The following is a 27,956-nucleotide window of genomic DNA, read 5'->3' on the forward strand; positions in this document are numbered from 1 at the left end:
ATACTCTGCAGCGTCTGCAGTAGAAGCAGAGCAACTCCAGCCATTGGGGTGGCTGGAGAAAGCAGGGCATGAAGGGCAATTCCTTGGATCTCTCCATCAACAAGAAATGTGCACTCAGCATGGCCAGATGGCAGGATGATCTGCCCTACAAAGGATCCCTTAGAAATAAAGGATGGACAGAGAGAATGATTGCATTCCTAGCTCAGATCCTCAGCAGGGGAAAAAGTTGCTTTGGGATCTGCTGCAAGTGCAACGCAGGCTGTAAATACCTGTGGCATTGGAGAACACATTCTTCCTGCTTTTATCCAGTCAAGAAAATATCAGACCTTCCCTGCTCTCCTGTACTTGACAACTACAATCAATTCTTTGCAGTTTCCTGGCCCTTTCCTGGCTACTTAATTATGTTCTGCTCTTGCAAGTATGAGCTCAAGCTTATCCAAGATCCTGCACCAACACAGCAGGAAGACTTCTGTCTTGCTTTTTTTTGTCCTGCGCTCCTTAATTCCAAAAACCATAACAACATATTCCGTGGTTGGTTCCCTGATCAGCTCAGGCTAGATACATAAATGATTATTCTTCCATTCCCCTATTCTTGTCCCTCTCACTCTGACACACTTTATTTCCCTTGCTAAGGCATTTTTACTGTCACACTGCTAACTGTCCTGTTGAACTTACCCACAACGCAAGAAAACCTATTTTGAAAATATAAAAATGTCTTAAAAAATCCCAGATATCTTGGCATTATTAGCCATTGCGACTTTCTTGGTCTGTCATCATGCCCTATTATTCCCATGTCTTGTTACTATAAAAGATGCTCAGGCATAATGAAACCCTATAAGGATAAGTCCATTCAGCATATCCACTGTAGGACAGAAAGGAAAAAGAATCCATAGGCAAAGTATCTTTAAGCTGGGAAGACAGGAGTAAGGACCAAAATCCTCCATCCCACTTATTCATGCACTAGGAGAGTTTCCACTTTTGGAAGGAAGAACTGAATGTTGGAGAATTTGAGATAATAAATTGAATGAAGGGCAAAGTAATGAATGATAAGCTGAATGAAGGGCAAAGTGATGAAATGGTCCTTGGGCCAACAGTGGGAGAAGTGTCAGTGGGGCATGGAGGAAGAAATCTTTGAAAGCATGAGCAGAAGTCAAGTGTACAGGGGAACTCTGCACAGTTCAAATCATTGAGCTGGCCTCCTGTTCACCCAAAGAGACTTACTGAAGGTATCGTTTGGAGTAGGACAGAATCAGATGTGGAATGAGGGAGCTGAAACCCCTCCTAAAATGCACACAGCATTGCCACGGCTGGGCAATATATGTCTTTTCTTCCCTTGACTGGCCCTTACAATTATTATTCCAGTGAGAAGCAGTATGCAACCCTGGGAACTAAAGAAGCAGGTTGGTGAGGGTCCTTGCATGTGTGAGTCATTGGTCTTCTACTCTGACTGGACTACTGATTTACTGCTTAAAATATTAAAAAGCCACTGATGATACTTGATACATTTTGAGTACTTCTAAACAGTGATCAAGGCAATGAGCAGATTTTGTTGTCTTTTGCTGGGATTTTGGACTAGTCCAGTCTAAGTACCATCAAAATTATGTCTCTATTTATCTGAAAAATAAGAAAGTATGAAGAGTGATGAAATAATTAATGGACTGAAAACAACTTCCTTCATGGGGAGAATCATAGAGTTCAGCCTACCTACCCTGTCAAAAAGGCTTACTAGCTGATTATAGTGTATATGGATCTTCATGAGTGGGGAACACATGGCACAGAAGGAGAGAAAGGTGTAAATGAACGAGTGACCAGAATACAAACAAGTATTTTCAAAGTCAAAGTAGGTAGTGTTATCGAAAAAAGATGCTAGAAAAAGGGAAAAAGCAGACAATGTCTTGCCCTCAGGTTTCACACCACAACTGGAAGACCCCTTAGTAGGGATGACACTGTGTCATGTGCATTCCAGTGCTCTTACAGGTCTTACAGGGCTACAGATTTGAGAACCTTTATACCAGTGAAAATTCAGGTCATTTAATTCAAGCTGAAATACTAAATTAATTATCCAGATGAATTTAATATAGAGAAAAGCCCAAATTTCTCTTCTCAAGATGCTGTTCCAGTAGCCTTACACTTGCTTCCACTTACCTCCTTAGAAGATTTAAGTAATCTTTTATGAGCTCAGGGATATTTCATTTTTTAATATGAGAAAAGCTTTTGAATGAGCTTGATACTCTTTTTTTCTACTTTGATCTGTCTAATCACATGAATTAATTGACTGTTAAAAATTGCAAAATTCAAACATCTTTCAGGAATTCCATACAAATACTGAACAATGTCACAAATCATGCTTAAGATCACAGCTTCACATACTCCCCCCAGTGCCATGTGACTACCAACCCAGTATTGATTTCCTTTCATCTCAAAAACTGAGACAATATTCATTGCCAAAATAAAAAGCTGTGTGAGTTATGAGAATGCACTGCCAGCAAGTTCCAGGATGAAGCAGAGATATAAAAAAGTGGGGGAGGGGCTAGGGAAAGCAAATGTGAAAAAGCTGAATTTACTCTTGTGAGAAGATATACATTGAAATAAGGCTTTTGTAGCTAAACAATACAGGACCAAATGTAACAGACAGATGCTGCAATACTACTGATCTTGTCCAGAGGTAAACGGACCTTGCCTCTGGTTTAGCTTAGGGAAGCCTTGAGCGATGGCCAGCCATGTCCCACTGGATTTGTTCCTGCACATTCTTCCTCAGCTAAAACCTTTTCTTTTGTCTCAGTGACTAAGACTCTAACGTGAATGGGGGAGAAAGATGAGACAGGTCAGAGTGTAAATAAGCAGAGTCCATATTACCTCAAAATAATGCATTTCTCCCTTGCTGCTCCCTAAATGCCAAACAGTGGTCACGCTCCAGCTCCTGTGTTTCATGTGTACCTCCTACTGTGTCTGGTACTTCACAAAATGTTTTAAAGTGAAGGATCAAGATGAAATTCACAGCGCTCACTCTCCAGGAAAGTGGCTGCCTTTCAGTATAAACTGTAAAGACAGCCAGTGTGCCTAATATAAAACCGTCCACAAAAGACAGGGCCTGCTCCTCTTTGTGGTCTGCCTGGGGAACGAGAGGGCAGAAGCCTTTGGTAGAAGATACTCTAAACCCATCTATCCAGCTCCAAAGTACACACCATGATTCAGTCTTTGATTTTATGTGGCTTGAACATGACCTGAAGCACTAAGATTTTTGTTGCCGCCTAACTTAATACCGTGTAACAATAACCCAGATTTGAGTCCAAACAGATCTGAATCCCTCAAAGAAAACAGATCTCTTCCCTTAGTCAGAGAAAGCCCTTTCTCCTAATTCCAGCCCATCCAAGGCGAAACAGGCATTTTCTTTTCAAAATTCTTTTAACACCTGGATGGCACTTTTTTGGTCTGTCTCCCCTTTCCTGAAAGAGAGACAGCGCAATCTCTGCCCAGGTACTGTCTGCAGCAGATTGGCATCACATGTGCTCCCCCTGAACCAGCTGCCTCATTGCATTGCTATTGATTCTGAGTTGGATTTCTGCAGCAAATCTATTGCACTTCCATTAGCAAGACTGCAAATGATGAAAACGCTCATTTATATAATCCCAGCTCTGCACCACAATTAACCTGCTACTTAGCCTCCAGCAAGCCAAATTGTGCTTTCTCATCTGATGCAGAGAAGGTTTCTCTGTAACCAGAAGTTAGGCACAGCAAATCTGAGGTAGGCTGCTGTGTGCTTTATTTGCAGTGCATTAACAGGAAATCAAAGTGTAAAAAATACAACAGATATAGAAAGAGGATAATTTTAGTCCTCTGCAGTGAAAATCCAAACCCTGAATTTTGTAATTACATCAATTATTAAGCAGTTTTCCTTAGAAATTTTTGATGCAGAACAGTTGCAGATGCCATTTTTTAATAAAGAAATAATGACCATATACTTTGCATATCTACTGTATTCTCTATACTCACATATCCATCTGTATATAAATGAGGAGGGAAAACATGCAAAAGGCTCCATGCAGAGCAAATCCATGACTTACTCTCAGGGAAGTTTCAAAGCAAAATGAAGCTTCAAAAAACAAATACAAATGCAGACAACTGTTTTGTACTGAGAAATTCAGACTGTTATTAAGAAAAAACACTCCAAGAAATACTGCTTTTTCTCCACCATGTTCTGTGCAAAATGAGTGGTTCATGAAAGGAAAACCACACCCATGAGGAAAATTTAAAAGCCATGAATTTGGGGTGCTTGTCCAAGAGAAAGAAACACAAGACCAATCCATACAGTTTGCTGCATGTTAAACAGAAGAACTGTTTCCATGCAAACAATGAAAACTAAACAGGAGGGTGGTAGAGATACTGAAAGAAACAGAACAATAAATTTGTCTAGGCAAACTGTGCTTGCTAAGGACATTTTAAAGACAGTGTGAGTTAACTGGACTGGGGAGGGGAAGTCTCAATTATTGCTTTGCAAGGCTTAATGGACCTGAACTCCCTAAAAATTGCTCCATCTTATGCATCTCACCCCATCAGTCCCCATGAGTGCTCCTGTCACAAGTATATACCTCTAGGAGCCATCATGACCTTTGGAACAGCAGAGCAATACAGACTGGCTGGCTCAGTACAGTGGCACTTGCTTTATTGCTGCTTGTTAATGGAGGCCTGGTTGTGTCTCCTGGGCCTACTGAGATCAGCATCCCTTTACAACGCTCCTGAGTTAGGCTCAAAACTTGTCTGGCATCTTAACCATGATTAACTGTAACTTCCCTGTGACAAGATGTTGTTAATCTACAAGACACATAAAGAAAAGTCATGGCTTTCAAAATTGCTCCTCATATTGCGTAGCAGATATTTAACTTAGAAACTGAACTGCAAGGGTAGTCTCCCTGTAGACCTGTGGGTAGAGTGACTGCTGTTAAAAGTCACTCTGGGAATTGTCTGAGGGAAGTCCCTCCCTTTATGCTGGATATGTAGCTGAAGACTAACTAGCTTCCTAGTGCAGGCACTTAAGTCAGGTATCTGAAGCTAATCAAATCCAGTACTGTGTCAGAAATGGACCAGCATGTGCTTTAAGCTCCTGCATCTTCAAGTTTTGGGGAAAAACACTCTCTCCTGTGGCACTGCCGTGCAGAGCAACAGTGAGCTCAGAAAAGGCTGAAGTAGAGCCTGTGCTGTATCATGTCCTCTCCTCTCCCCTGAGTACAGCCCCCTGCAGCTCTCTGAGACATCCCAGACCTTGACACGTTCAGAGGTCACCAGGCATGGACTGAATCCTATGGTGTTGTGATGGGGGTTTGAAATATAGAGCATGGATGGTCAGAATTAGAGCCTTTCAAGAATAAGAACAAACATTGCATGAAGATTCTATGAACAAACCCTCTGTCCTTAAATTGAAGTTAGAGGGCTGCAGCACTTCTAAGTGGAGGGAGAGGCTCTCTCTAACCTGCTATCAAGCTAAAGTACAGACCTTCCCAAATTACTGTGAATAGGAGAAATGACATCAAATGCAGAGCTGAGAAAGAATGAATGGAAGTGAAAGAGGCAGGGAAAAAATATAAGGAATATTTACGGTATGATACAAGGTACAGTACAATTTTTATTCAATTTTCTCCATCTCTAGCTCTAAAAGGACACAAGAAATTTAGCCATTGTGCCTCAACTTAAGACTGGTCTCGCTTCTTTTATTACACTATGCCTTTATCAATACAGAAATATTCCTTTCCTTTGACTTACCTTTTGTATGTTAATATTATTTTTCTCTTGCTGAAAGAGAAAGGAAAGGTGAATGCTTTAAAGCATTGCCATAATTGGGGAGCTTGTTTGTCAAATTAGAAGGTGAGCTGAGACTACTTCACAGGTAAACAGCCACTACCAGGCTTCAGAAGCAATCTTTTAACCTTTTTCCACTTAGGATGAGAAAGCAACATCTTTTGCTAATAATGACCCAGCACACCTGAAGTGGAAGCAGAAATCAGAAACACTGGAAGGGAGCTGTCCCTCCAGTAGTCAGAGGTAGTTGACAGTAATGTAGAACTCTTTTTCCACTTTGCCACATTCTCTAGGCAAGGCCCAGCAAAAGTGAGAAAGGAAGGAGTACTGCCTGCCTCCCAAGGGACATGCACACGTCCAGTCCTGTAACGAGATGAAGACATGGCTGTTGATTGTCTGCTGGCCACCAGCACGCCATGTGTGTAGCTGGCACATCAGTGCATGGTACCTGAGCTGGCCAGGGGGGCCAAAAGCGAAATGGATGCAGGGGCTGTGTGGATGCGCCACTGGGCATGTGCATCCTCTGGACCCTGCTCTCTGATGGTGGTTAAGCTCTGCTCTCAGAGAAACACACTCCAGAAAACTCACACTGTGGTCTGTCTCCTGCCCTGTCTCTTGTGTGCCCTGTGGCACTTGACCAAGTTATAAGAGTTGTGGTCCCAAAGCCAAGGCCTGCTTGGCCTGCCAGGGCCTATAGTGCCTCTGCTCAAGGGCAGAACCAAAGGAGAGGAGTGCTGCACTGTTTTTGGCAGACCTGTCACCCCAGAAAGGCAAGTTCCACACAGGCCTTTCTGGGAGTTTTGTGGGGAAATCTTCTTAAATGGAAAGAGGAGGCCGTCGGAAGACCTTTAAAGAGGGGAATGGTTGGTTTGCAGGTATATAAAAGCTATTGTTACAGAAACACATTTTTTGCAGTACTACAGAACTGAATCTCTAGCCAGCCTGGATAAAGGGTGGAATTGTGTTTGAAGGTGACAGTGTTAGAAGAAGTGAAATTTAGCTCCTAAACTGAGTTAGCATTTTTACAATCTTTGTGTCTTCGAGGGAGGGAGGGAGATTGTTAGGGTGTATTATATCCTGCTTGTAATAATATCTTCTCTGGTGTAATTATGCTAAGATTGACAATCTCCCTAAATATGGGAATGCTTTAAAACATTCATCTTTCCTTTGTCTTTCAGCAAAGGAAAAATTATATTAAAATACAAAAGGTAAGCTAAATGGAAAGAAATATTTTTATATTGATAAAGAGCAAAGAATTACCAAAGGAACATGACCAGTCTTGAATCTAATACACCAGACACAATTATCAGGATTGTCTCTCTTCTGCTTTCTCTTCCAGGCTCCAGGAGAAAGAAGAATCAATTAGCCCTCTGCAGACTATGACCTTGAAGGATACAGCTTTAAGGGGAATATGCTGAGTAAGACAGAAAAGAGAAGAGAAGAGAAAAAGATTTGGAAACTCATGGAGGGGATAGGTTCAGAAACAGTACATCAAGCACAGAAGATGAAATGTGCATTTTTTTTTATTTCTGCACTGGAAAAAAATTTTCAGCACATAAAGGACTTTCTGGGAACAAATTACCTCACTCTGCCTGAAAAGAAAAAAAGGACACTGAAAGGCAAAAGAAGGGACAATCCAATTTGCAGATGCTACTTTTCAAGCCATGTCACTGAAAATTTTATAGCTGTCAAAGGCATTAAAAAAAAAGGTTAGCACTGATGCAATCTGTCAACCTCTTCAACAAATCTTGCTCTACATAAAACACAATGATGTGTTTGAAATGCAGCTGTTTCAAAAACCCCAAGACAGTGCTTTAAGAGCCGTCCAAAAAAGTTCTTTTCATGCCTCTTGAAATTCTTAGGCAGACCTTCTGCCGTGTATCTTTCCAGCTAGATTTTCTGATTTTTCCTTGCAGATAATCAGAGACACTTGCCACAGTCAGAATTATGTACCACAGTTAGAATAAATTCTGTCTATGCAACATTCTCCCCTAGAGCAAACCAAACTTGGTCTCCTACCAGTTCTCCCTCTCCTTTCAGTCTGTAGCTATGGAACTCTACAATGCCTTAAAAATAAATTTATCTTTAAAAATAAGGCCAAAATAAACAAAAAACCCAAATCCCAAAAACTCCGACACACACAAAACCCCTGAATCAAAATCAAAAAAACCCTCTCAACCTAATCACCAAACTTCTGGACCACAATTTATTTCCCAGATGTGAGCAGCTCTGAATGCAGATAATGGCTTTTTGTCAGTACAGCCCCAAAGAATCTTTTCTGTGCCTCTCTGCCCCTTCCTTTACTTCAGAGATGAAGTCAGCATGTTTTTGAAAAAGGTTTGGCACATATGTGGAAATTCAAGATGGATTCTTGAGGCAATTATGACTGAATAGTGGTCTCTGGTCACTTTATGAAGCAAAATGTGTTAAAAAGTCATATATTTAATGTCAGAATGTTTGCACTACAAAAAAGATTTTATGCATGAGTCATATTTAAAAGGAAGCTCACTTAGTATAGTTCTATATAATTGCAAAGGTGGTTAATTCAAGTAATACCACAGACAAAGCCCCCTGTCATTTAATGGTACAGCAGTATTTCTCTATTAGACTGTTTTCATCTGACAAATTACTTTTGATCTGAAGGATGGTTGCCACCCATTACCTAAGCAAGAGCCAGCAGGGTTTCTACAGGAATACTCAGAACTTTCTTTTCACTGATTCTGGAACTGCTGTTCAAGACTGACTCTCAGCTGAAAGGACCTCCTCTGAAATCACTGTACTTATGCTCATTTTCACTGGCAAGGGGGTTGGCCTGAAATGTTACATTTAATCTAAATGCCACATATCTATACTAAGTTTAGTCCCAGTGGGGCTAAACTTAGAAGTGAACTTCTGCTGACTTCAGAGCTCCAGGGTGAGGTCCAGAATGTGCCATCTTCAATGTGCCAACCTGCGGCATTATAGGGAAGGCATGAGGGAGAATAAATGACATGGGGTCTTGCAAGGAAATTTGTGAGGAATGCAATTTTTCACTCTGATCACTGCAGCTTTCCACAGGGAGCCTCAGTCCTGTGCTCTCAGGAGAAGAGTGTGCTGTCTTCTTTTTTACTAGAGTTAAACAGCTTTACACAGCTCAGGAATTGCTGGCTTGGTTTGATTTGAATTTGGTGGGTTAAAATCATAAATGTCAATGAAATTACACCAGCAATGCAGTATTTTGATGCTTTATGATTACTAAGAAAATAATATAGATACCTCTTTTTGTTTGTTTTTATGATGAGCAAAGAGTAATTTGGAAACTGACTCTTCTCACATCAGCAAGAATGCTTTCCTGAAATGCCCCACAAAAGGCAGTAAGGCAATATATGAGAAACAAATTAAAAAAGAAGCAACTCCTAGAGATAGGGGAAGACACAGAGAAATGTATGCTTTGCTCTTAAGAGAAAGGGAAAAATCATAAGCTAGATGCTAAATTAATAGTTCCCAGTTTCTAACTGCTTCAAATCTGCTGTTGCTTTTTCTCACTGTTCTGAGAGTTTCATGAGGATGATAGGGATATTTGGCAGACACAGACTTCAGGAAGGATGTACCAGAAATGCTCTGCAGGCAAGGCAAAGAACACACATGGGAGATCCAGCACACAAGACAAAGCCAATTTATAAGGAAAATACACTATGTGGAATAGCTATCAGATAAACCCTTGAAGCAAATAATGTACTTCCCTACAAGTGGATGCAGAGAAAAAGGTTGTACTAGCCCTTTACAGACATCCCAGATGAAGTCCTGCACACTTCAGAATTAAGTTCTGAGGACTCTAGATGCTGTTCTCAGAAGGCAACCCCGGCTATACCTTTCTTAACATGCTTCAGCTTCACAGGTCAATCACATGCCCTCCTTGTAGACAGTCACAGAACAGTTAAGTGCCCTTTTTTTTAATGTGAAAGGGAAAAAACCCAAAGAAACACATAACTTTTACTTACAAAGTTTTGGAGTAGTTTGGAGATTGGTTTCTGTTGCTTGTGCCTGAGACGCTGTGGTAGGCTCCAGGGCGGGTGGTGACAGCGAAGGTGCGGCAGAGGACAACAACCCAACATCTAGGACGCGGTTATATAGAGAAGGCTGGAGGAACGGTTTGGAGGGTACAAGTGAGCTGTCACTGTGCACTGTCACTTCAGCCTTGCTCTTGGGGCTAGGTACGAGGAAGGGTGAGGCATACACCTCCGAAGGCACCCAGGCAGACAGAGCTGTAGGATCCACAGCACTCTTTGGGTCTTGTCCTATTCTCCCAGGGTCAAGGTGGGTTGGAGAGTCATACTCAAAAATCTTGTCCACAAAGACCCACTTGAGACCAGCAATGCAGAGGCAAAGGCTAAGCAGACAAGCCAAGATAGGGGCGATGCAGATCTTTTCAGAGTTGAGGCAGCCCTTCAGTCGCTCTGCCTCCAGGCACACACAGCAGGTTGCGGCAAGGCCTGCTATCCCCTGGACCCTCCTGTCCTCTCTTTGGGTGCCCGGCATGTTCTCCTCATCTGGGAGCCCGTTGAGGGATGCATCAGGGCTTAGCTGAGCTGAGGGGCTGGGGAAAGTGTCGGCATCTACTTCAGACATGTTTAAGCATCAGCTCTCAAACAGCTCACCTCCAAAAGGCCTTAACACTATCACAGTCCATTACTGTGAGACACAGACAAAAAGAGACGGTAGTAATAGTCACAGTGCTCTGCAAAAATCACAGAGTGGGAGTCAATAAAAGGTCGAAGCTCTGCAACATCATCCAAACTGAGAGAGGAGTAACGCACAGGAAAAATTAGATCCCCCCAGTCCCTGTGCCCCCAAGCCCTCTGTCACTGTCTCTGCTTCTCTGAAGTGAGAATAGCTTTGCAATTACTGAGCTCCTGTTTGCTAGACACTTTTATAATTCCTTAAACGCTTCTCAAGCAATTCCAGCTCTTCTGCAGGGGGAAGAAACATTCCCCCAAAAGCAAGCACAACAAAACAAAATAGGGATAAAGAGGGTCATGAGATAAAGAAAACCACAAACACTGAACAAACTGACCAGATTAAGTAAACCAGTAGCCCAGAGTGAAAGGCAAGACTCTCACCTTGAGCATCTGAGGCTGGTATCTGCTCAGACGAGGAAAACAATTGTCATGCAGTAGAAGGAGCAAAAGCAAAATCTCTAACAACAGCGGCAACGGCAGAAGTGACAGTAGCAGCAGCATCCTGTCGTGTTACAGCGGCGGCTGAAAGAGGCTGAATCATTACAGAGCAGCAGGTGCTCGCTGTTTGAGCATCACTGCAAACAATATCATTACAGAGAGGTTTGAAAGCAAGAGCGATGCCAAGACGGTGGTAACTCCCTTTATCTCCCCTCCCTCTTTGTCCTCCTTGAGCGCTCATTCACTTTCCTCCGTTCCCCCCCAGCCCGCCCCACTCCCCCAGCCCCCTCGCAGCTTGTTTCCCTGATGTACAGACTCGCTCCTTCCTCCCTTACCCCACCCCCCGCACTCTGCAGGGCTGCTCTGAGTGAAATCAGTACACCCAGCAACGCAGGACTGTCAGTGACTTCCTATTTTATCCAATTACGAGGAATAAAGGCCATCAAATCAAAGGGAGGGAGCGGACAGGAGTTGCTCACCCATCCACTCCCTCTCTCCAGGCAAAGCGTGGCCAGAGGCAGCGGCGGCCATCGATGGCAAAGTCCTCCAGCAAGGACTGGGTGTCGGTGGGAGCTCTTTGGGTTGGACTGGGCTCGCTTAGGCTGATATTCGATCTCTCCCAGGGGGAAGACCTCTTTCCAGAAGCAGTTTCTCCCTGCCTGACACCTAGAGACAGCTTTTCTTTCCAAGCTCCTGAGTAAGTTTTATTTCCTAGGAACAGGGCTGGAATGCATCTTAGATCAAGCAGAGGAAATAAAAACCCCAAGCCATTCCCATCTCTGATAAATTTTCATTCAAGCTATTGCAAAGAGGTTTGCTTTTTTTAAAATTCTGTTTTCCAACCTCCTTTCCAGACCCTTTTCCAAACACAAAAAACCCCAGAGCTCACACTAAAGTCAGTTCCTAAATGCACTTTTCAAGCGCTCATATGTTGCTAGAATAGATCCTCGCTCACCTTAGACTAAAAAAAAAATTAAACTATTTTATTATTTATTTTTATTATTAATTAAAGGCTTACACTTTGTTAAATTTGGCTGCCATTTCTCACCGTTACTAATATGTAGCCCTACCATTTCCACCAATGCAGTATAATACAAGGATAAATCAACAGTCCAGTTAACATAATGAAAGTAAGACTAGAATCAGATCTATTCCCAGTCTCTTGTCTCTTACAGAAAAATACACCTGTGCAACAATAAAGATGTGTATGAAAGGCAAGGTGCTTATAGCACAATTTCCAGGTCCTTGAACTTAATGAAAGCATTTGCATTGAAGTTTTGGTGGTGACAATCCCCCTCTCTCCATAGTATGAATGGCTGCAGGATGCATAAGGAGACAAAGAATCAAGTGCTAAAAATTGCTCTGAACTCATTTTTGTTGGTGTCTTGTTTAGGCACATGAAAGGTAAATTCCTTTGTAGTTATCTATTTTTGGTAGTGTCAAAAGAGGCATCTGATTCTTTCCATGTTCTCTTTCTGCCTCCAACTCTACTCCCATCTCACCCCTACTTCCATGGGAACATTAGTAACATTCACATGAAAAAGATATATCAAAATCTGAATGAATCCCATAGTGTTTTTACGGACTGTCATGTCAAGGACTAATTGATGGATGTCGGATCACAAAGCTTCCTGTGAGGCGGCTGTAGCCCACTGAAGTAATCACAATGCTACTACAATCAAGTGCTTGGAGCATTTACCTTAAAGCACAGATAGTGATAACACTCTCTGAAGGAATGTAAAAAGATAAATCATCTTACAATCTAGCCTACATTACCACTGAAGTGTCTGGTCCTTAGGTTAATGATGTGATCAGCAGCCTCAGACAGAACGAACAGCTTGCACTGCATATTTACATACATGGCTTCTTTTATTACAAAGCACATGTTCCCTTTTGCTGGCAATATCCTGCATCACTGTAGCCTCTCTCGAGCACCTCAAAACCTATTTCAAACAGCACTGACAACACAACCTCTGTAGAAAGTGTAACAAAAAGTAGCATAGCCGAGACAGGTGCAGTGGTCTGTGGCTACAAGTAAGCACGGTTTCTAGAGAAAAGATGTGCCTTTCATTTGATCAACTGATAAATCTGGGAAAACCAGACACACTTTCGCACACCCAAGTTGTTTCTCAAGTGTGAAGCTACAGCATCACTCTTCAAAGTGGAGTGCAAGTTGACAACCAGCTGGGAATATTCTATTCATTGCACAGATGAGATACTACAGCATCTGAGTGCTTGGCAGAAATTTTTTAAAATTACTTTCCTTCTTTACCCACGTCTAATTTTTCAACCTTCCTATTTCCAGTAAGAGAATTTTCCCTGCTGACACTTCTCTGAGCCTGTGTTTAATCCCCAGTCCTGTCCACATCTTTCCTGCACTGGTCTTCCTGGCAACCCGCCTGCGTTCAATCTCCAGTAATCTTCGTGACCCTCCATCCTATCTACACTTATCTGCCCTCCTTTAAATAATGTTCCTGCTTGCTCACTTCTTCCTGGTGCCGGGCTGAACAGAAACGAATGTGGAGACCTTGCATCTTCCTTACAAAGGTTGCCACGAAGTTAAACCAAACACGCAAAACACTGCACAGCTGGACAGAGGGATGGCGGGCTACCTGCACGGGGGACGCATTCAGGGGCTCCTCTGCATGCGGAGGCATCGCCCCCTTTCACACCCTGCTGCCGCCAGGAGCCGTCAGCTCGCACGGGCCGGGAATGGGGTCTTCCAAACGGTTCCTGCCCCAGCCCGGCTGGCTAAACTGAGGCTGGAGAGCATCTCTCCCCGCCTTTTTCTCCTCCACCGGCAGTCCCAGCCCGCCCGCAGCAGCTCCTCCCGGCAGGCAGGCAGGCAGGCAGGCAGGCAGACAGACCCGCACACCCCCGCCGGCTCCGCGGCCGCAGCGTGCCCGCGGTCCCTGGCTCCCGGCCAGGCTGCAGTGCCCTCCTCCGCTGCGGGTCCCTTCCCCCGCCGCACCTCCAGCCCTGGCGCGCTGCCTGCCTGCCTCAGCATCACGCAGCCGGCTGTGCCCAGACCTCCTCCCCCTCCTCCCCTCCGCAGGGAAGCCTGCAGAGCTGCTCCAGCCCCCCAGCTCCGCAGGGGCTACGGGGCCTGCGGCGAGGAGAGCGGGGCGGCACTCGGAGCTCTGTCCCCGCCTTCGGGGTGCCTGGTCGCTCCCGATATTCCCCGACGAGAAGGGAGAAAGGAGGTGCTGAATCATCGCCCAGCCAGCTTCCCTGGCCCCGCTCCACAGGTGGCCAAAGCTAGGGCCAGAACACAGCCTCCCTGTCATGTTGCAATCCTATACCTTACGGGCTGCTTCCTCCCGGGACCTTTCGGACCAAAAAAACCCCGTGCGCTCTACCACGTCAGGGTGGGTACGGGAGCACATTACTTCCTAAGTCAGCTCTCGAGGCTGTAGTAAAAGCTGATTGATGATGATCTCTCACTTCGGGTTTGAAGATAAAAGTATAAACTGAAGGTACAGGGGTCCTTCCTGTTCCTCTTGCCCCCAGAGCAATGCAGAAATGCTTTGTCCTGCAGGCTTGAGCTTTTTACATTTCTGTAGTGACATGCTAGCAGTTGCATGCTGTGCTTAAACATGGACTCTGCCTGGCTGAAGGAGATGAGAGGCTGGGAAGAGCCAGCAACTGGCTCATTAGAAGGGAGGCCTGGAAAATCAAGTGGGGGCATGACCTTGAAGGTAATGAAGTTTTACTGGGGTAGCCCATTGGTGGGTAATGAAGTTTTACTGGGGTAGCCCCTTATACAGCAGGATAAGGAAGGAAATTACTTGCCTGTTTCAATAAGGTCAGCTTCATGTGCAAAGCCTTGTTCCTGATTCCCACATAGCTTGGGTCTCTTTGGCTTAGAGGAAAATGCAGTCTGACTCTACACTAATGAAGCAGATCTATGACTGAGATTTGAGCTCCTGCCAAATAACAGGTTGAAACTAAGAGCCTTAGAAAACTGTGATTTTATTTCATGGAATGTTTTTGCAAAGGATCAAGTGGGTTTTTTTTTTTGCAAAGTTTCACTCCCAAAAGGCTCAAGGAAATAACACAAAACACCAGTTTTATAGGTGCTAAAAGGACGCAGACTTCAAACTGCAGAGGACTATTTTCTCTGGCCAGCCACAAAGATGTGAATAGATGTGTGATTATGACCACCATCATCCTGCAAACTAGAGCACAAGTACCATTTAACTCAGCTGACCCTTCAGTCATACCATAATAAGACCCAAATCTGCTGAAAGTTCTGGAAAGTAAGCTTGGTAAGTCATTCTTGTGGAAACCATCGGATTTCAAATATCTATGTCCTTCAAATACAGTCTCAATAGCCCACAAAAAGATTCCCTAAGAATTATCTTACTGTCTTGCAACTGCTGGGACATTAGGAAATAAAAATACCTCTTCACAAGTGGTTACTCATGGCTCTGCTGTATAACAGCTTAAGAGAGAATACTCAGAGGACCATACATCAATATAGGACAAGTGATATGCACCCCCTCCCCCATACTGGTTTCCTTTAAGAACATGCCCATTCTTTAGTGAGAAGCAACCAGCAACATGCAGCACCAACTGCTCCATCATGTGTTTGATTGCACCCCTTTTTCTACCATACACTGAGAAATTAAAAGCATTGTAACTAAGAATCTAAGAAGAAAAAAAAGTGCATGTTCATTAAGAAGAGATTGATGAGGAAGATAAAAGGATCACTTTTTATTGATTGCACTTTCTTCAAATTAAATAAGTGCACTGTATAAAGATGGAGGAGTGACCCAAAGCAAGTGATCAGGCCCAATGAGCAACATCACTGCCAGCAGTCATAGTGTGGGAAGAGTGGCCATCACATGTGGTAGAAAATTATTCATTTATTCATCCTTTCAGTGTTTCACCAATCTCCCTTCTATAATCCATTTCCCTTGGACTGAGGCCAGCATGCTTTGAGTCCTTCCAAAAGCCCTTACTAGGAACCTCATCTCTCAGCTCAAATGGCACAAAGAGAAAACTTCATTTTTCCTCTGTACTGGTCCTGTCACTGAACTCCAAATGTTAAAAGCGGACAAACTGTCACTCGCACACAGACATCCTATTTTTCACCTGATGTAAAGTAAATATAACATAGATGACAGTGCTGCTTTTATGCTTCTGCCCATTTCCATCACCTTCTTCCCTTTATTGGTTTTAAACCCTCTGCCCATTTGCAGCCAAAGGTGAGTGTGGAGATAAAGTATCAAGCCTCTAAGAAAAGGCAAGAGAAGATGAACAATAAAAATAAGCACATATTTAGGCACAGACATGAGACTAAATGTGTCAATGTCAGCAGAATCATTAGTGTTAGCTTAATTGGGTTGGTATAAAGGATTGCTGTGGGAAGACCCCTTACTCTCAGACAACATAAAAGATGGGACATGAGGAAGCTATTCTAACCCTCTTTGTACCCTCAAACCAAACCAACTATATTGTATGCTGGTGTGTCAGAAGCAGGTCCTCACACTAGTATGTTACTTGGAAATGTCTGAAGTACAGTATACAAACAAACAGCAATGATTCTGAAAATGTTTGGGAGAGCTCATGTTGCCTCTGTAGCAGTATTTTCTGTATTGGCATCACATGTACACATTTACACCAATGTAAGTCTGTATAGTTGTAAGTAAGTCTGCTGTAAGTCCAATAGTTGTGTCTTGCAGAGACAGTGATTTGAAAAAAAACCAACACAAAAATGGCTGTTCTAAGAAAAATTTATACTTTAAATAGCTACAGCCATTAATTGAAACTGAAAACTGCCATAAAATGGGCTGTTATTTCAGGGGAACAAAAAAGTGTTCTGAGTCTTTTCATCTTCAAGTGAAATGTAAGACACTGAGTTTCCTTCATCCTATTCTAAAGCAGAGCTAGTGGTACTATACCAGACACAGCAATAGGACATGAAACCATGAATGTCAGGGTTTTTCATCAATGGCACTGACTCGCTTCCCCAGCCTCTGCTAAGTCACAAAACAGGGATGGGCCCCACCACTGTTCACGCTAACGGTAATTATCTCGACCATGTGGTAAAGGAACATTCAAGAGGTGCAAAGACAAGTAATGCATTCTGCTAGGCTCTTTTGCCTGAGGGCAGAAGCAGATAAAGTCCATGAGCAATTCAGATGTTTTTTAAATTTGTTTGTTTGGGAATTGCTTTTTTCCCCAGATCTGATTTCTTCACTCTGTCACTCGGACCTCCAGCAGACCTGCTGGGGCTGTTGTGATTATTTATTTTCACACTGTGGCAGTGAGCTGGAGTGGCAGTGAAGAGTCACAGGGCTCAGGCTTGGTCATTCAATCCCACCCACCTTAGTACTGCACTCCTGCTTTTGAACCACTTTATTCAGACAGAAAAAATTCCTCATGGTATTCATAGGACAGCTGCAATACTGCTATTTTGCACAGGCTCGGCTATGCAGGATTTTGTGCTGTCAGCCTTTGTATTCACAGTGCTCTGACTGCTGGCAGAGTCACTGGACAATGATAATTTGATTCAAGGTCCTGAAAACCCTGAATCAAGGGATTGCCCCTTCCTCACTGACACACAGTTAATAAAATACTTAAATGTGCATCTAGTTAAACAAGTGGTGAAATGCCTTCCTGATTAGAGATGGGCCACATCATATATCTAAGTGCCTTTTTGAATCAGAGCCTAATCAGGAACTGAGAAGGCATTTTTGGAGCATAGTGCAGTGGTTTCATGATAAACAGTTTGGGTGGCAATATCATCCTTTTCCTTGCCTCTCCTTTCTTTTTGTTCCTTCTGTTCTGTCACTTGCACTAATGCACTAACATTGTTCAGCCCTAATTCTCATGCTGATCCTGTAAATACCTATGTATCTCCTAGGCTGGAAGAAAGAGAATAGGACCATGCTCCAGAGGCCTGAAGTCTTGATCTTGTCTTCTCACAAAAGACTTCACAGAGCGAAACCATGACCCAAAGCGCTTCCTGAATCTGGGCTTAATTTAGGCAGAGGCATGTAGAAGATCCCAACAGGATACACATCACTCTGAAATATCTTGACTGTACTTACTGCACCTTTTGTTTTTGTTGTTGTTGTTGTTTTGTTTGAATAAATAGAATTGTTTTTGTACCTGCACATATTCTCAACAGCTGCTGTTTAAATCTTAAGGCACCATACTTTATTTTACTTCGTAATATTCTAACTGCTCATGGAGTTTTTAATAGAGAACACATTACTATATATGTACTCAATAGTTTTGCTATTAGAAAAGCAAAAAGAAGTCAAAGGCATGGAGCCAGCCTACTGCATGGAGGAATTTCTGTATCATTAAATAAACATGTATTAATGAAAGGACATTAACATACTTGTGGCTTGGACTTTTAAAGTCCATCTTACTGTAAAATTATACTTCAGGAATCTCCAAATTTCAGAATTCTGCTTGCACAAAATATTATGATTTCACCTCAAGAGCTGATTTGCTTAGCAACTTTCTACAAATATGTCTAAATAATGAAATGAATCCACCTTATTCTAAATTGAGATATTAATTCAATTACACTTGTAAGGTTCAGTTCTGGTCATGTTTATATGTTGCCTGATTATGCACAAGTTAGCAGAATTGATATGTCCACTGTTTGAAACAAATCATCAACAAGGTATTTTTAAGCGCAAAAATTCAGCAGTAACAAAAGCAACAGCTCTCACCATGCCTCAGAATCTTAGTACCTAGTACCATTTAATATTTAATGTTTAATATTCTTTCTTAGTGCATTCAGAAGGCCATAGAAGTCATGAATCACTCCACTGAAATTGGCTGTAAAACTGTCAGTTTCCAGCAAATTAAGACTTATTCAAATAAGTATGACAAAAGATATTTTTTGTTTAGTAATGAGTTTTGAGTAGTCTAACTAAATATGCTTTTATTACATAGCCAAGTTTTAAATGCAAAGCCTAACCTGTCACATCTTTATCACTTCTGCACCTAGGCTCTTTTTTTGGTGCTCTGTATAGTCTAGCAGAAAAGCAAAACTCTCATCTTCCAGAAATTAATTGATTTAAGGTAGTTCACTTTTCTCACACACAGGACTTCAATATTTGTGCATCAGGCAGAGTCTTTTCAAGAGCAAGAGAGGAAACTGGCAAAGAGGAAACTCTGAAACCTAAAAGAAATATTCATTTGCCTGATGCAGGTTCAAAGCTACAGAGCAGACTCTGTGCTCCACACACTGAGCAGACCCCTACACCAGGGCAAAGCAGATTTATTACAACTTGTTTGTACTTAACACATGGACATACAACAGCACTGGGCAATATGGGCTACTGGGTGACAGAAGTCCTGTAATGCAGCTTTGGAAACATCCCCTTCTTCAGGACATCGAACAACCTAGAAATGGAGCATCAGAGGCAGTGACAGAGCTGATACACGTATACATATGTATCAGAATGAGTTTATAACTATAATTTCATTTGAAGGATTCATTATTCCTGCAGCATTTCCTGCATTCACACTGCAGGTCATGTCCACTGGGGGTGCATTATGTGTGCCTGTGTTTCACCGCAGAGGCTACAGAGTAGCAGTGAGACTTCAAAAACAGAATGGAGAGGACGGCCTGACTTCTTCCTTCTTCTTGAGGGTGTCTAAGGAATAAATGCATTTACTCTGAAATATTATTTGAAAAGGTGGTCCAGAGAGGCAGGGCTAAGGTCATCCTGTATTCTGTGCTCCAAGCCAAGCTCATCCATATTAGCATCCAGAGAGAAAGTCAAGTAAAACAGAGCTGTCCTCACGTACACCATTGTAGGTATGCGATGCCTGTGGACAATAGTGGCTGCGAAGTGGAGAAGTGAAGCCTACAGGGCTACAAGAAAAAGAAAAAGGCACTTTGTGTCTTTGGCCTATATGCACATAAATTAAATTGAGTCCCTAAATCCCTTTCTGACCAGGACCACACTTTGAAGCCAGACCTTATAAAACTTTCCCTTTCCTTCAGAAATTTGCTTCTGCAATGATGGGGTCAAGTATCTTGCCAGTGTGAGCAAGATTTCATCCTACTCAGCTATGGAAATAGTGAGGATCCAATACATTATTTCATTTAAGAGATGCTTTGCTCTTGCTTTAACTCTGCATATTGCTTAACTGTTGCTTGACTCCAATTAAATTAAAAGCTGTCAAAGGACAGAAAAACTGCTCAGTGTTTCTAATTTCACACTAAAGCCTTTGTCCTTTCTTCAGGTTTCCAACAAAAGAAACAGCATTTTAACAACTTTGCACATGCTCGAGGAGAAAACAAGGATGCGACAAAAATAGATTCCATTCTAAAGGCACTAGCTCCACAGGACAAAGATCAAGCTCTCAAGGATGGACCAGGCTGGCACCCATTCATGAGCAAAACATTTCTACGTATTCCGGAAGCCTTCAGCTTAGTTAAGGAATAAAATGACAGGGGATCTTGAATTTTGAACTCCTTTTGCTCTGAAGAGTAGAGATTGTGCTTCTGCTTCACTGATGAATCTGAAATGATCCTGTGAATATTAGTAAACTCTCTTGTTACTAACACTTGAAAGATATGTGAAATTTGGTATATTGTATTCCTTTCCTTCATCAGGCATCAGTTCATGGTTTCATCAGGAATGCAGCCCTGCGCAGCTGCATAGAGTTCACTCCTTGAGACTGCCTTGAAGAATACAATGTGATTAAAATTCAAGTGAACTGAAAATAATTGTATCGTTTTGGCCTGCATTGCTGAGTATGTGCTAGTAACACTACACAGTGCAGGTGTGAGCAGACAATACACTTCCCTTTCTAAACTAGCCTGCTTAAGAAGTGCTAGTATTATCCCAACAGTGACTATTAGGGTTAGACAAGGGCTAATTAAAAACCTATGCAGCTGGGTCTCATCAGCATTAATAATTACTCATATCTGTTTCCATCACCTTTCACCCCCACCTCCATCTTCTTTCCTCCTCTAACAAAAAAAAAAGTAACCTCTGTGCATGTATGTAATTACAGGAAACGTTATGCATTATTAATGTGGCTGCAGCAGACAGAAAGTTCAGGTTTACTGCTTACCAGTGTAGAGGTAAGTTGTAGCTACTGGCAACAGTCAGCCTGCCCGTGCATTAGGTAATGAGACAGTTTCCAAGAGTTCCAACTGAAGAGGCTAAATAATACCAGCTATTTGGAAAAGGACAGAAGTTGGAAGGCATGATGCATCTGAATCTACCATTGAGATGGACAACAAAGGACAACTGTAAGAATTAGTCCAGGAAAAATTAAGTTGCAACAATAAGGTTGTGCATTTTCTTTGATCTATGAATGGGATTATGTTCAAAAGCAATTACACAAGCTGGAAGTCTACAGAGGCTGGGCAGAGAGGAAACAGGTACAGATAGTACCCCATGAGATCAAGTACCTCAAATAAAGACCTTTACGATGCCTTTTTCCTACCAAAACAACAGTATTCACAGTAAGCTGGAAAAAGTATGCATATATGTCCTATGATTTCAAGGAATATCGGATAGGTCAGGCCAGAAGTGCTCATTTCCTGACACACCAAACAGTGACCTATGATTACAGACATGCATCTGTCAAATGTATCTGCACATTAATGCTGAAGAAATGCCTTTCAGATTTCATTTTCTGTTGCTCTGTACAGCATATTATGGTGCACAGAACATGGATACAGAGCCAGAACTCCTGAAATGAAGGCTTAGAACAGCAGACACATACTGTGTGACTTGAACAAGCAATAAAGTTACAGATTAGATACACGGATTAAAGTCACAGACACTTAATCAGACCTGCTTCCCCAGCAGGATGCCTTTGTGCAGTTTCAACCTGAGTCACAATTTCTTTTTCCCCTCCTCAAGGGATTCCTTTCTTTGTACAAAATTTGTAACTGCTCTTGATAAACTGCCTAAAATATAAAAATTATAAAAAGCAGCAAGGAGCTGTCCTAAAGCTGAAGAGTCAGAAGCTTCTCCCACAGACTGCTGATGTATCTCATGGACTTAAGGGATCTGCCAAAAAAACTCAAGTAGACTCCCTGCCCAACAGGTCAGAGTGGAGGCCTCTGGTCTGCATTCAGAACCAAAGGGCTAGCTAGCATGAAATTTGGCACACATGCAATGTTAAAGCTTTGTTATCCCAGATCACTTGCATATTACTGAACAAGCACTGCAAAGGATTGTTATGACACCTACCATTTGGGCTGTAGTTCCTCACTTAACCCTGCTATCTGACAGAACCTTCCTAGTGGCTTCAGGCCAAATGTTTATTCTTCCCACAATGGGAACAGTTGGGCATAATGGAGATTAGAGTAAAAAAAACTCCGCAGTCTTGCCTTTGTAGATGACTTTCTCTGGTTTGAGTGGCAACAGTTAACTATGACTTTTTCAGCTACCCACGGCCATTGACTATTTCAGTACTGAAACAGGCTTTTTAATACCACTGTGGGGAACAGCACACAGATGACAGAAGAATCCTTTGGTAATTATTTGGGCTAATCCTATTAGGAAAGAAAGGCTTTCAATTGCAAAAGCAACAAAAAAACCTTCCAGAGAAGAAGTCCACCACTTCAAGTTAAATCAACAGGCCCATCCAGTCTAGGATGGCCTGATTATTATTGTACATAAGAAAGGTTGTGTTAACTGAAATGAAAAAATATTTAACATTATAAGAAGTTTATTTAAAATTTTAAAAATACATTTGAAATACCTACAAATTCAAGAGACTGCTTCCCTGCTTGTATTTTATTTGCACTTGACTAGTCCACAGTTCTACTTGTATATTTTGCAAGTAAGACTTTTACAGAATGGCATAATTTTATAAGGATTATGTTTAGGCTCCAAATTTATGCTACGAGAGAGGATACAATTTATGTTCCTAAAATTTTCTCTTATTTTAATGCTGTGGTACCATGACAGTGGTAGAATTAACTCTTTCATGTGCTCATCAGAAATTCAGCTAGAGTGTTTTAAATGACAGTAACTTGATTTACTGAGCAATAAGAGGAATTATTCTTCTGTGGCCACCAGCCAAACAAGCAATCTTTTAATAAGGCATGTGCAGTCACTGCATCTCCTTTATGAGGGAGGAAAAAAAAAGAAGCCAGTCCAAAAAAAAAAAATTGTACTCAGGCACTTACAATGAACCTAACTTAATAAACAGGCAGATACAACCATGTAGCCTTGGGCATTTTCATTTGCTTTCTCACACCTGCAACTGTATGTGTCTCTCCTCCATTCCTTACCCTAGAGGTTCCTGGATAAACCAGGATCCTGCTCAGATCCTTTTGCCATCATAGACTTCACCCAACGTGTTAATAGAAGCTTTTGGCTGTATTTTAAAATAGCCTATCATGGCTATCCTTTTCTTTCCATTGAAAGTCTTCTTTCTTTCCTGAGATCACACTTTCAACACTGGCACGATAGACTGTTTTAGGAAGAAATTCCACGTTCCTCTTGCTGAAGGAAGTCTCCAACTTTGCAGGAAATAATGATACATTTTTTACATCAGAGATGTGAATGTCACTGAAGCTTTTTTGAAGACTTAATGAACAGAGAAGACACATGGTGAACACTCTCACAGAAAAATAGTAGGTGCATTTAGATGATCACAGTTTAATGCTTTTCTTTCTTTTTTTTTTTCCCTTCCTTACAACTTCGAGGAAGCTCCTCAAAGGCAGGATCTTGGAGATGGACAGACATGGAGACAACTTCCCATCTCCATCTTAGTAATCTTCAGCATGCTGGCTGAAGCTTCCCACTCAGCACATGATCATGGAACAGCCTTTAGCAATTGTTTGGACTAATACTCACAAGAAATAATTTTAGCTTTGAGGCATCAAAAGTCTTCCTGGTCATCCATTGGGATTTCTGCACATCTATTTCAGAATTTATGGCTTGGTCCCTCAGGAGCTAACTGCTGGTCTGGGATTCCCAGCCTATATTCATACTAGTCCTAAGGCATCTGCCTAAGGTTGCTCAGGAAATTTTTCCTCTGACCAGTGTCTTGTTAACATCCAATTGCTAGACAGTCTTTTTTGAGAAGGAGAATAGGTCACTGTGACTGTTGTCCCTGTGATACGTTTTTGCATTTGCAGATGTACAACTTCCCTGAAGTTAGAAAAAATCTAAGCAGGATTGCGTATCCGGTAAAGACTGGGAAAGAAAGACTGTTTGATGCCTGACCAGCAGCACCAGTTGTGTTTACCCTGAGCGTGAGTGTGAAAATGCAGGAGAAAGAGGCAGATGCTTTGTGGGACCTCTCTCCATTTATTTAGCAAATATACAAGTAACTGCAAGACTTCTTTACAGCCTTTCACATAATGAAAACACAGCAAAATATTTTTGTAAGTAGAGGGAAATATTTTCATAAGTGGTGAGAGAATGTGAGAATATTTAATAAAAGCTAGGGCCATCTGAAAAGTACATTGCTGCTGTCAGTAATTCATGCATGAGTTATAAAATTCAAGTAATTAATTTTGAGCCTGTCTTCTTTTGTAGAGCTGCCTTTCTAGCTGAGATCAAACACATTGTTTAGTGGATCAATCCCTTCTTTTCCCTTCCCCTTCCCCACCAACAATCCTATTTAAACATCTACATTTTCTTATAGTGACATTATGCATTGTGTCTGAAATTGACATGATCATGGAAATTCCCAAAGGAATCTGGAGCACAGCTCATGTTGCTCTTGTTGCACAGGAAATGCAACCGTTCTTACTCATCCTTCCTCTATAATGAAGAGTCAGATTCATTGTCTTGCTGTGCTGAGGAGGAAATTGCTGCATAATCTCCTTTCACAGCTAGACAATCCCCTCTTTCCAAAGCAGGCTAAGCATGCAAATTCTCCAGACATATTTGATGAATTTCTAATCACAGTGGGTGAAACGACAGGGCAAAGGCGAGTCTCAGTGACAGAAGCCTTGTGCTAATGCCCTGCTGAAGACATTGTTTTCCTTGTATATTCACCCACATATTAATTGTGGGTGATACATATTAATTGTATCTGCTCTGGGACAACTAAACCATAATCAGGTTAAGCTGTGGCCAGTCTTAAGATCAGTTAGAAGCCTTGAAAAGACTGACATAGGGATATTTCTCAGCACTTCACAAAGTGAAGTGCAAAATGAAACCCCCCAAGGCTTCCCAGTTTATGATATTACATCACCAGGGTAGTGAAGGGAGTGAGTGCCTTCAGACAGGCAGAGTATACCCTTCCATCTCTTGAGCTAAGAGAAGAACTTTTGTGGACTGTGAGGAGCAGGCCAAATTATGCCTCTGCAGCCTGTCAGGTGATTTTACAGTCCTCTGCAATCAGATTTTCCTGTAGGGGGAATAGAGACATCTCTTTTTTTCCAGACGGATATAGAAAAGAAAAAAATATCTGCCATCAAGAAGCACTTATTTGCTTAGGCCCCATTCAAGTAGAGCTGTTAGGGAAATTCTGAGAAAAGATTTGATAGTTGCATGGAAAATAGGAGTAGTACTCCTGCACTAACAAAACCAAATGCTTCTTATGCCCAGGCTAGTAAATCTCATGCTGTAGCATATATGCCAATAGTTAAGCGCAGGAGGGCAAGGATGACATTTTCTAGGTAATGAAACAATTCAACAGTTTTGCACAAGGACTGTTTTTGCACTTGTCTCTGCCTTTTTGGCCTTGCCCACAGACAGTGGACAGTAATCAGTAAAGTATTGACATATAAATTGGAGAGGCCAAACAAGGCTACAGAAAATAATATACCAAGATTACAGAAGAGACAAGACTCCTCATAAACCTAACTACAGAAAAATGGGAGTCAGAAAGGTTGAGTTCCCTCTCCTGGTCACAGTGTGGGAGAAAACTCATTTAGCAAAAGTATCATCTTTTTGCTGTGCCTTTCCCCGAGTCCTTGAGCACCAGTTGCTACCCGCGCCTGAGACAAGAACACAGGGCTTGGTGGGCACTGGGGCTGGCCAGACTGTTTGCTGATGCATGTTTCTGGCTGTTCTGCTTCCCCACCATCTAAGCATGGGGTTGTGGCAGAAATTCTGCCCAGCATCAAACGCTGCCTTCCAGAACAGGTCAGCTACCCTTTCTTTCTGTGGCCAGGTAGAAGAGGTAGAGCACCATGATTGCTTCACATGTGATCAGTTTGACTGGCTGACAGCTGGGGCTTTTGTTCAAGATACTTCAGTTTTGAAAGTTGGCATTGTGCGCAGAGATCGTGCTCAAATTTATTTGAAACAACTATTTTCTGCAGAGCTACTGAGGGTCAAGACATGATCCTCACTAGGACTGAGGAGTCCTCAAAGATCAGAAAAGCATACAAAGCTCTTTAAAAACTCAGAGGACCATTATTAGTCAGTGTTTCTCACAAATGCTGTAATGTACTTTGTCACAGTGACAATTTCTTGAGATAATAAAAGGGGAGATGCCAAGAATATGGCAGTGTCTAAGAAGTCAGTGATGAGATTGAGACAGAGGCTAAGCAGAAATGCTAGCTCATACTACCATGCTTTCCTCTCCTTTCTGCTTATACTATCTTTTCCTGTGATCCACCACCCCTTCAATACTAGCATACAGCAGATGAAATCTACAGCAGAAGGTCAAAGAAGTGTTAACCAATTCTCTGTTTGCTTCCCATTTCAGAGTTAGCTGATGCCCATTTCTTCTTCTAAGTATTTTTATATAATTCTTTTCTTCCTTAAGAAATCTCAAAATTTTCAACAATCCTGCGTGAATCATCAGCTCTGGCTAATGTGTTTCTACTAGAGTTACTTGTGCCACGTTGTATTCTGAAAATTTGATGACAATAAAAATATTTGACTCTCTCTCTCTTTCTGACTTTCTTTTTCTCCACCCAGAGAAAATTCTTCATCCATCACTTCATGCATGATGCTCTCAGGTTGTTGTGAATGGCAATCTCATATTTTACAACATATTTACAGATAATAAAAGCTATTCCTCAGGATGAAACAACATCCACAGGAACAGATTCTTATCAAATGAAAAGGAAAGACTCCCTCCTCTGTACACAGCCTTCCTTACTGACCATCTGCTAATAGTGTCCATGTGTGTATGAAATTCATTTGCATATTTAAATTGAAAAGCTCCATTTGCTCAGCCTGCCTATAAACTGAGCTTTCTTGCTGGGGTGAATATTAGTTCTCTGATGTATGCATATTATCCAGTGAACATATAATTGCAAATGCAATCCATATCCAATTATCTAGAGTTTTACTGCTTATTTTCTACATATAACTCAAGCAGTAAGTACAGCAGTACATTAGCTCTCCAGGCATCTATTTAGCTGGAAGAATTAGTAGGGTGCTGGCATTTAGCTCTTGACCTTGGATGTGTAATTCAGTCATGGTGTTGCTGCCAAGATGAGAGGTCACTTACAGATTTGATGCAGGACAGAGACATTGCGGGTAAGACACAGAGAATTCTCTCCATCTGGCAAAAACATGCAACTGGTTAAAGTAAACAGTCCCTAACCCATGTCTGATTTCCTCTTGCCAGCCTCCAGGAAGAAATTTCACCAGTGCATGGACCAAATGCACTGGCTGATCACAAATGGAGAGGATTTCAGACTTGTGTTAGCTCCCATGATGCTTGGGATTGATCTGCCACTCAAGAGATCACAGCTACACTGGCATGACTACTAGTCCACCAAAAAAGACACAGAATCTGAATATGTTCACAGCATTCCTTCCCTGGATCTGTCTTAACCTGCTCCCTCCAAAGTGAGAAATATTTAAACGAGCTACAAGGATGTACTCTGCAGATGCAGCTTGCCTAGTAGCCAAGAACAGCATCTGACTCAGAGCTCATTACACCAGGGATCTGAAACACCAGTTCTTCAAGACAGATCGACATGCATTTGAATGAGCTGCATCACTGCTCAAGGCAACTCTTCATCCTTCCTGCAAGATTTGTGTTTAAGATTCTTCCGGCCTCTCACAGTCTCTGAGACAACTGTTATCTTACCGTCTGTCAAGTATTAGCTGTCACTGTGTCATCTAATGGGTT

At 42.0% G+C, this 27,956-nt stretch overlaps 1 protein-coding gene across 5 annotated transcripts in view; it reads right to left on the reverse strand.

The window, feature by feature from the left end:
- Window positions 1-27,956, reverse strand: part of NRG1 (neuregulin 1) — a 291,258-nt gene that overhangs the window by 92,240 nt on the left and 171,062 nt on the right. For 2 of the 5 annotated variants that reach the window (XM_030968231.1, XM_030968230.1), the window contains exon 1: window positions 9,774-11,096. The exons of 2 other annotated variants lie outside the window; for them this stretch is intronic. In XM_030968231.1, the coding sequence (XP_030824091.1) occupies window positions 9,774-10,401 (628 nt within the window). In that variant the 5' untranslated portion in view covers window positions 10,402-11,096. Of the gene's footprint in view, window positions 1-9,773; window positions 11,097-27,956 lie in introns of those variants that run through there. One more of the 5 variants, XM_030968232.1, reaches the window with a different exon arrangement.

The sequence above is a fragment of the Camarhynchus parvulus genome, chromosome Z (genome assembly GCF_901933205.1).
Source record: "Camarhynchus parvulus chromosome Z, STF_HiC, whole genome shotgun sequence".
Lineage (NCBI taxonomy): Eukaryota > Metazoa > Chordata > Aves > Passeriformes > Thraupidae > Camarhynchus > Camarhynchus parvulus.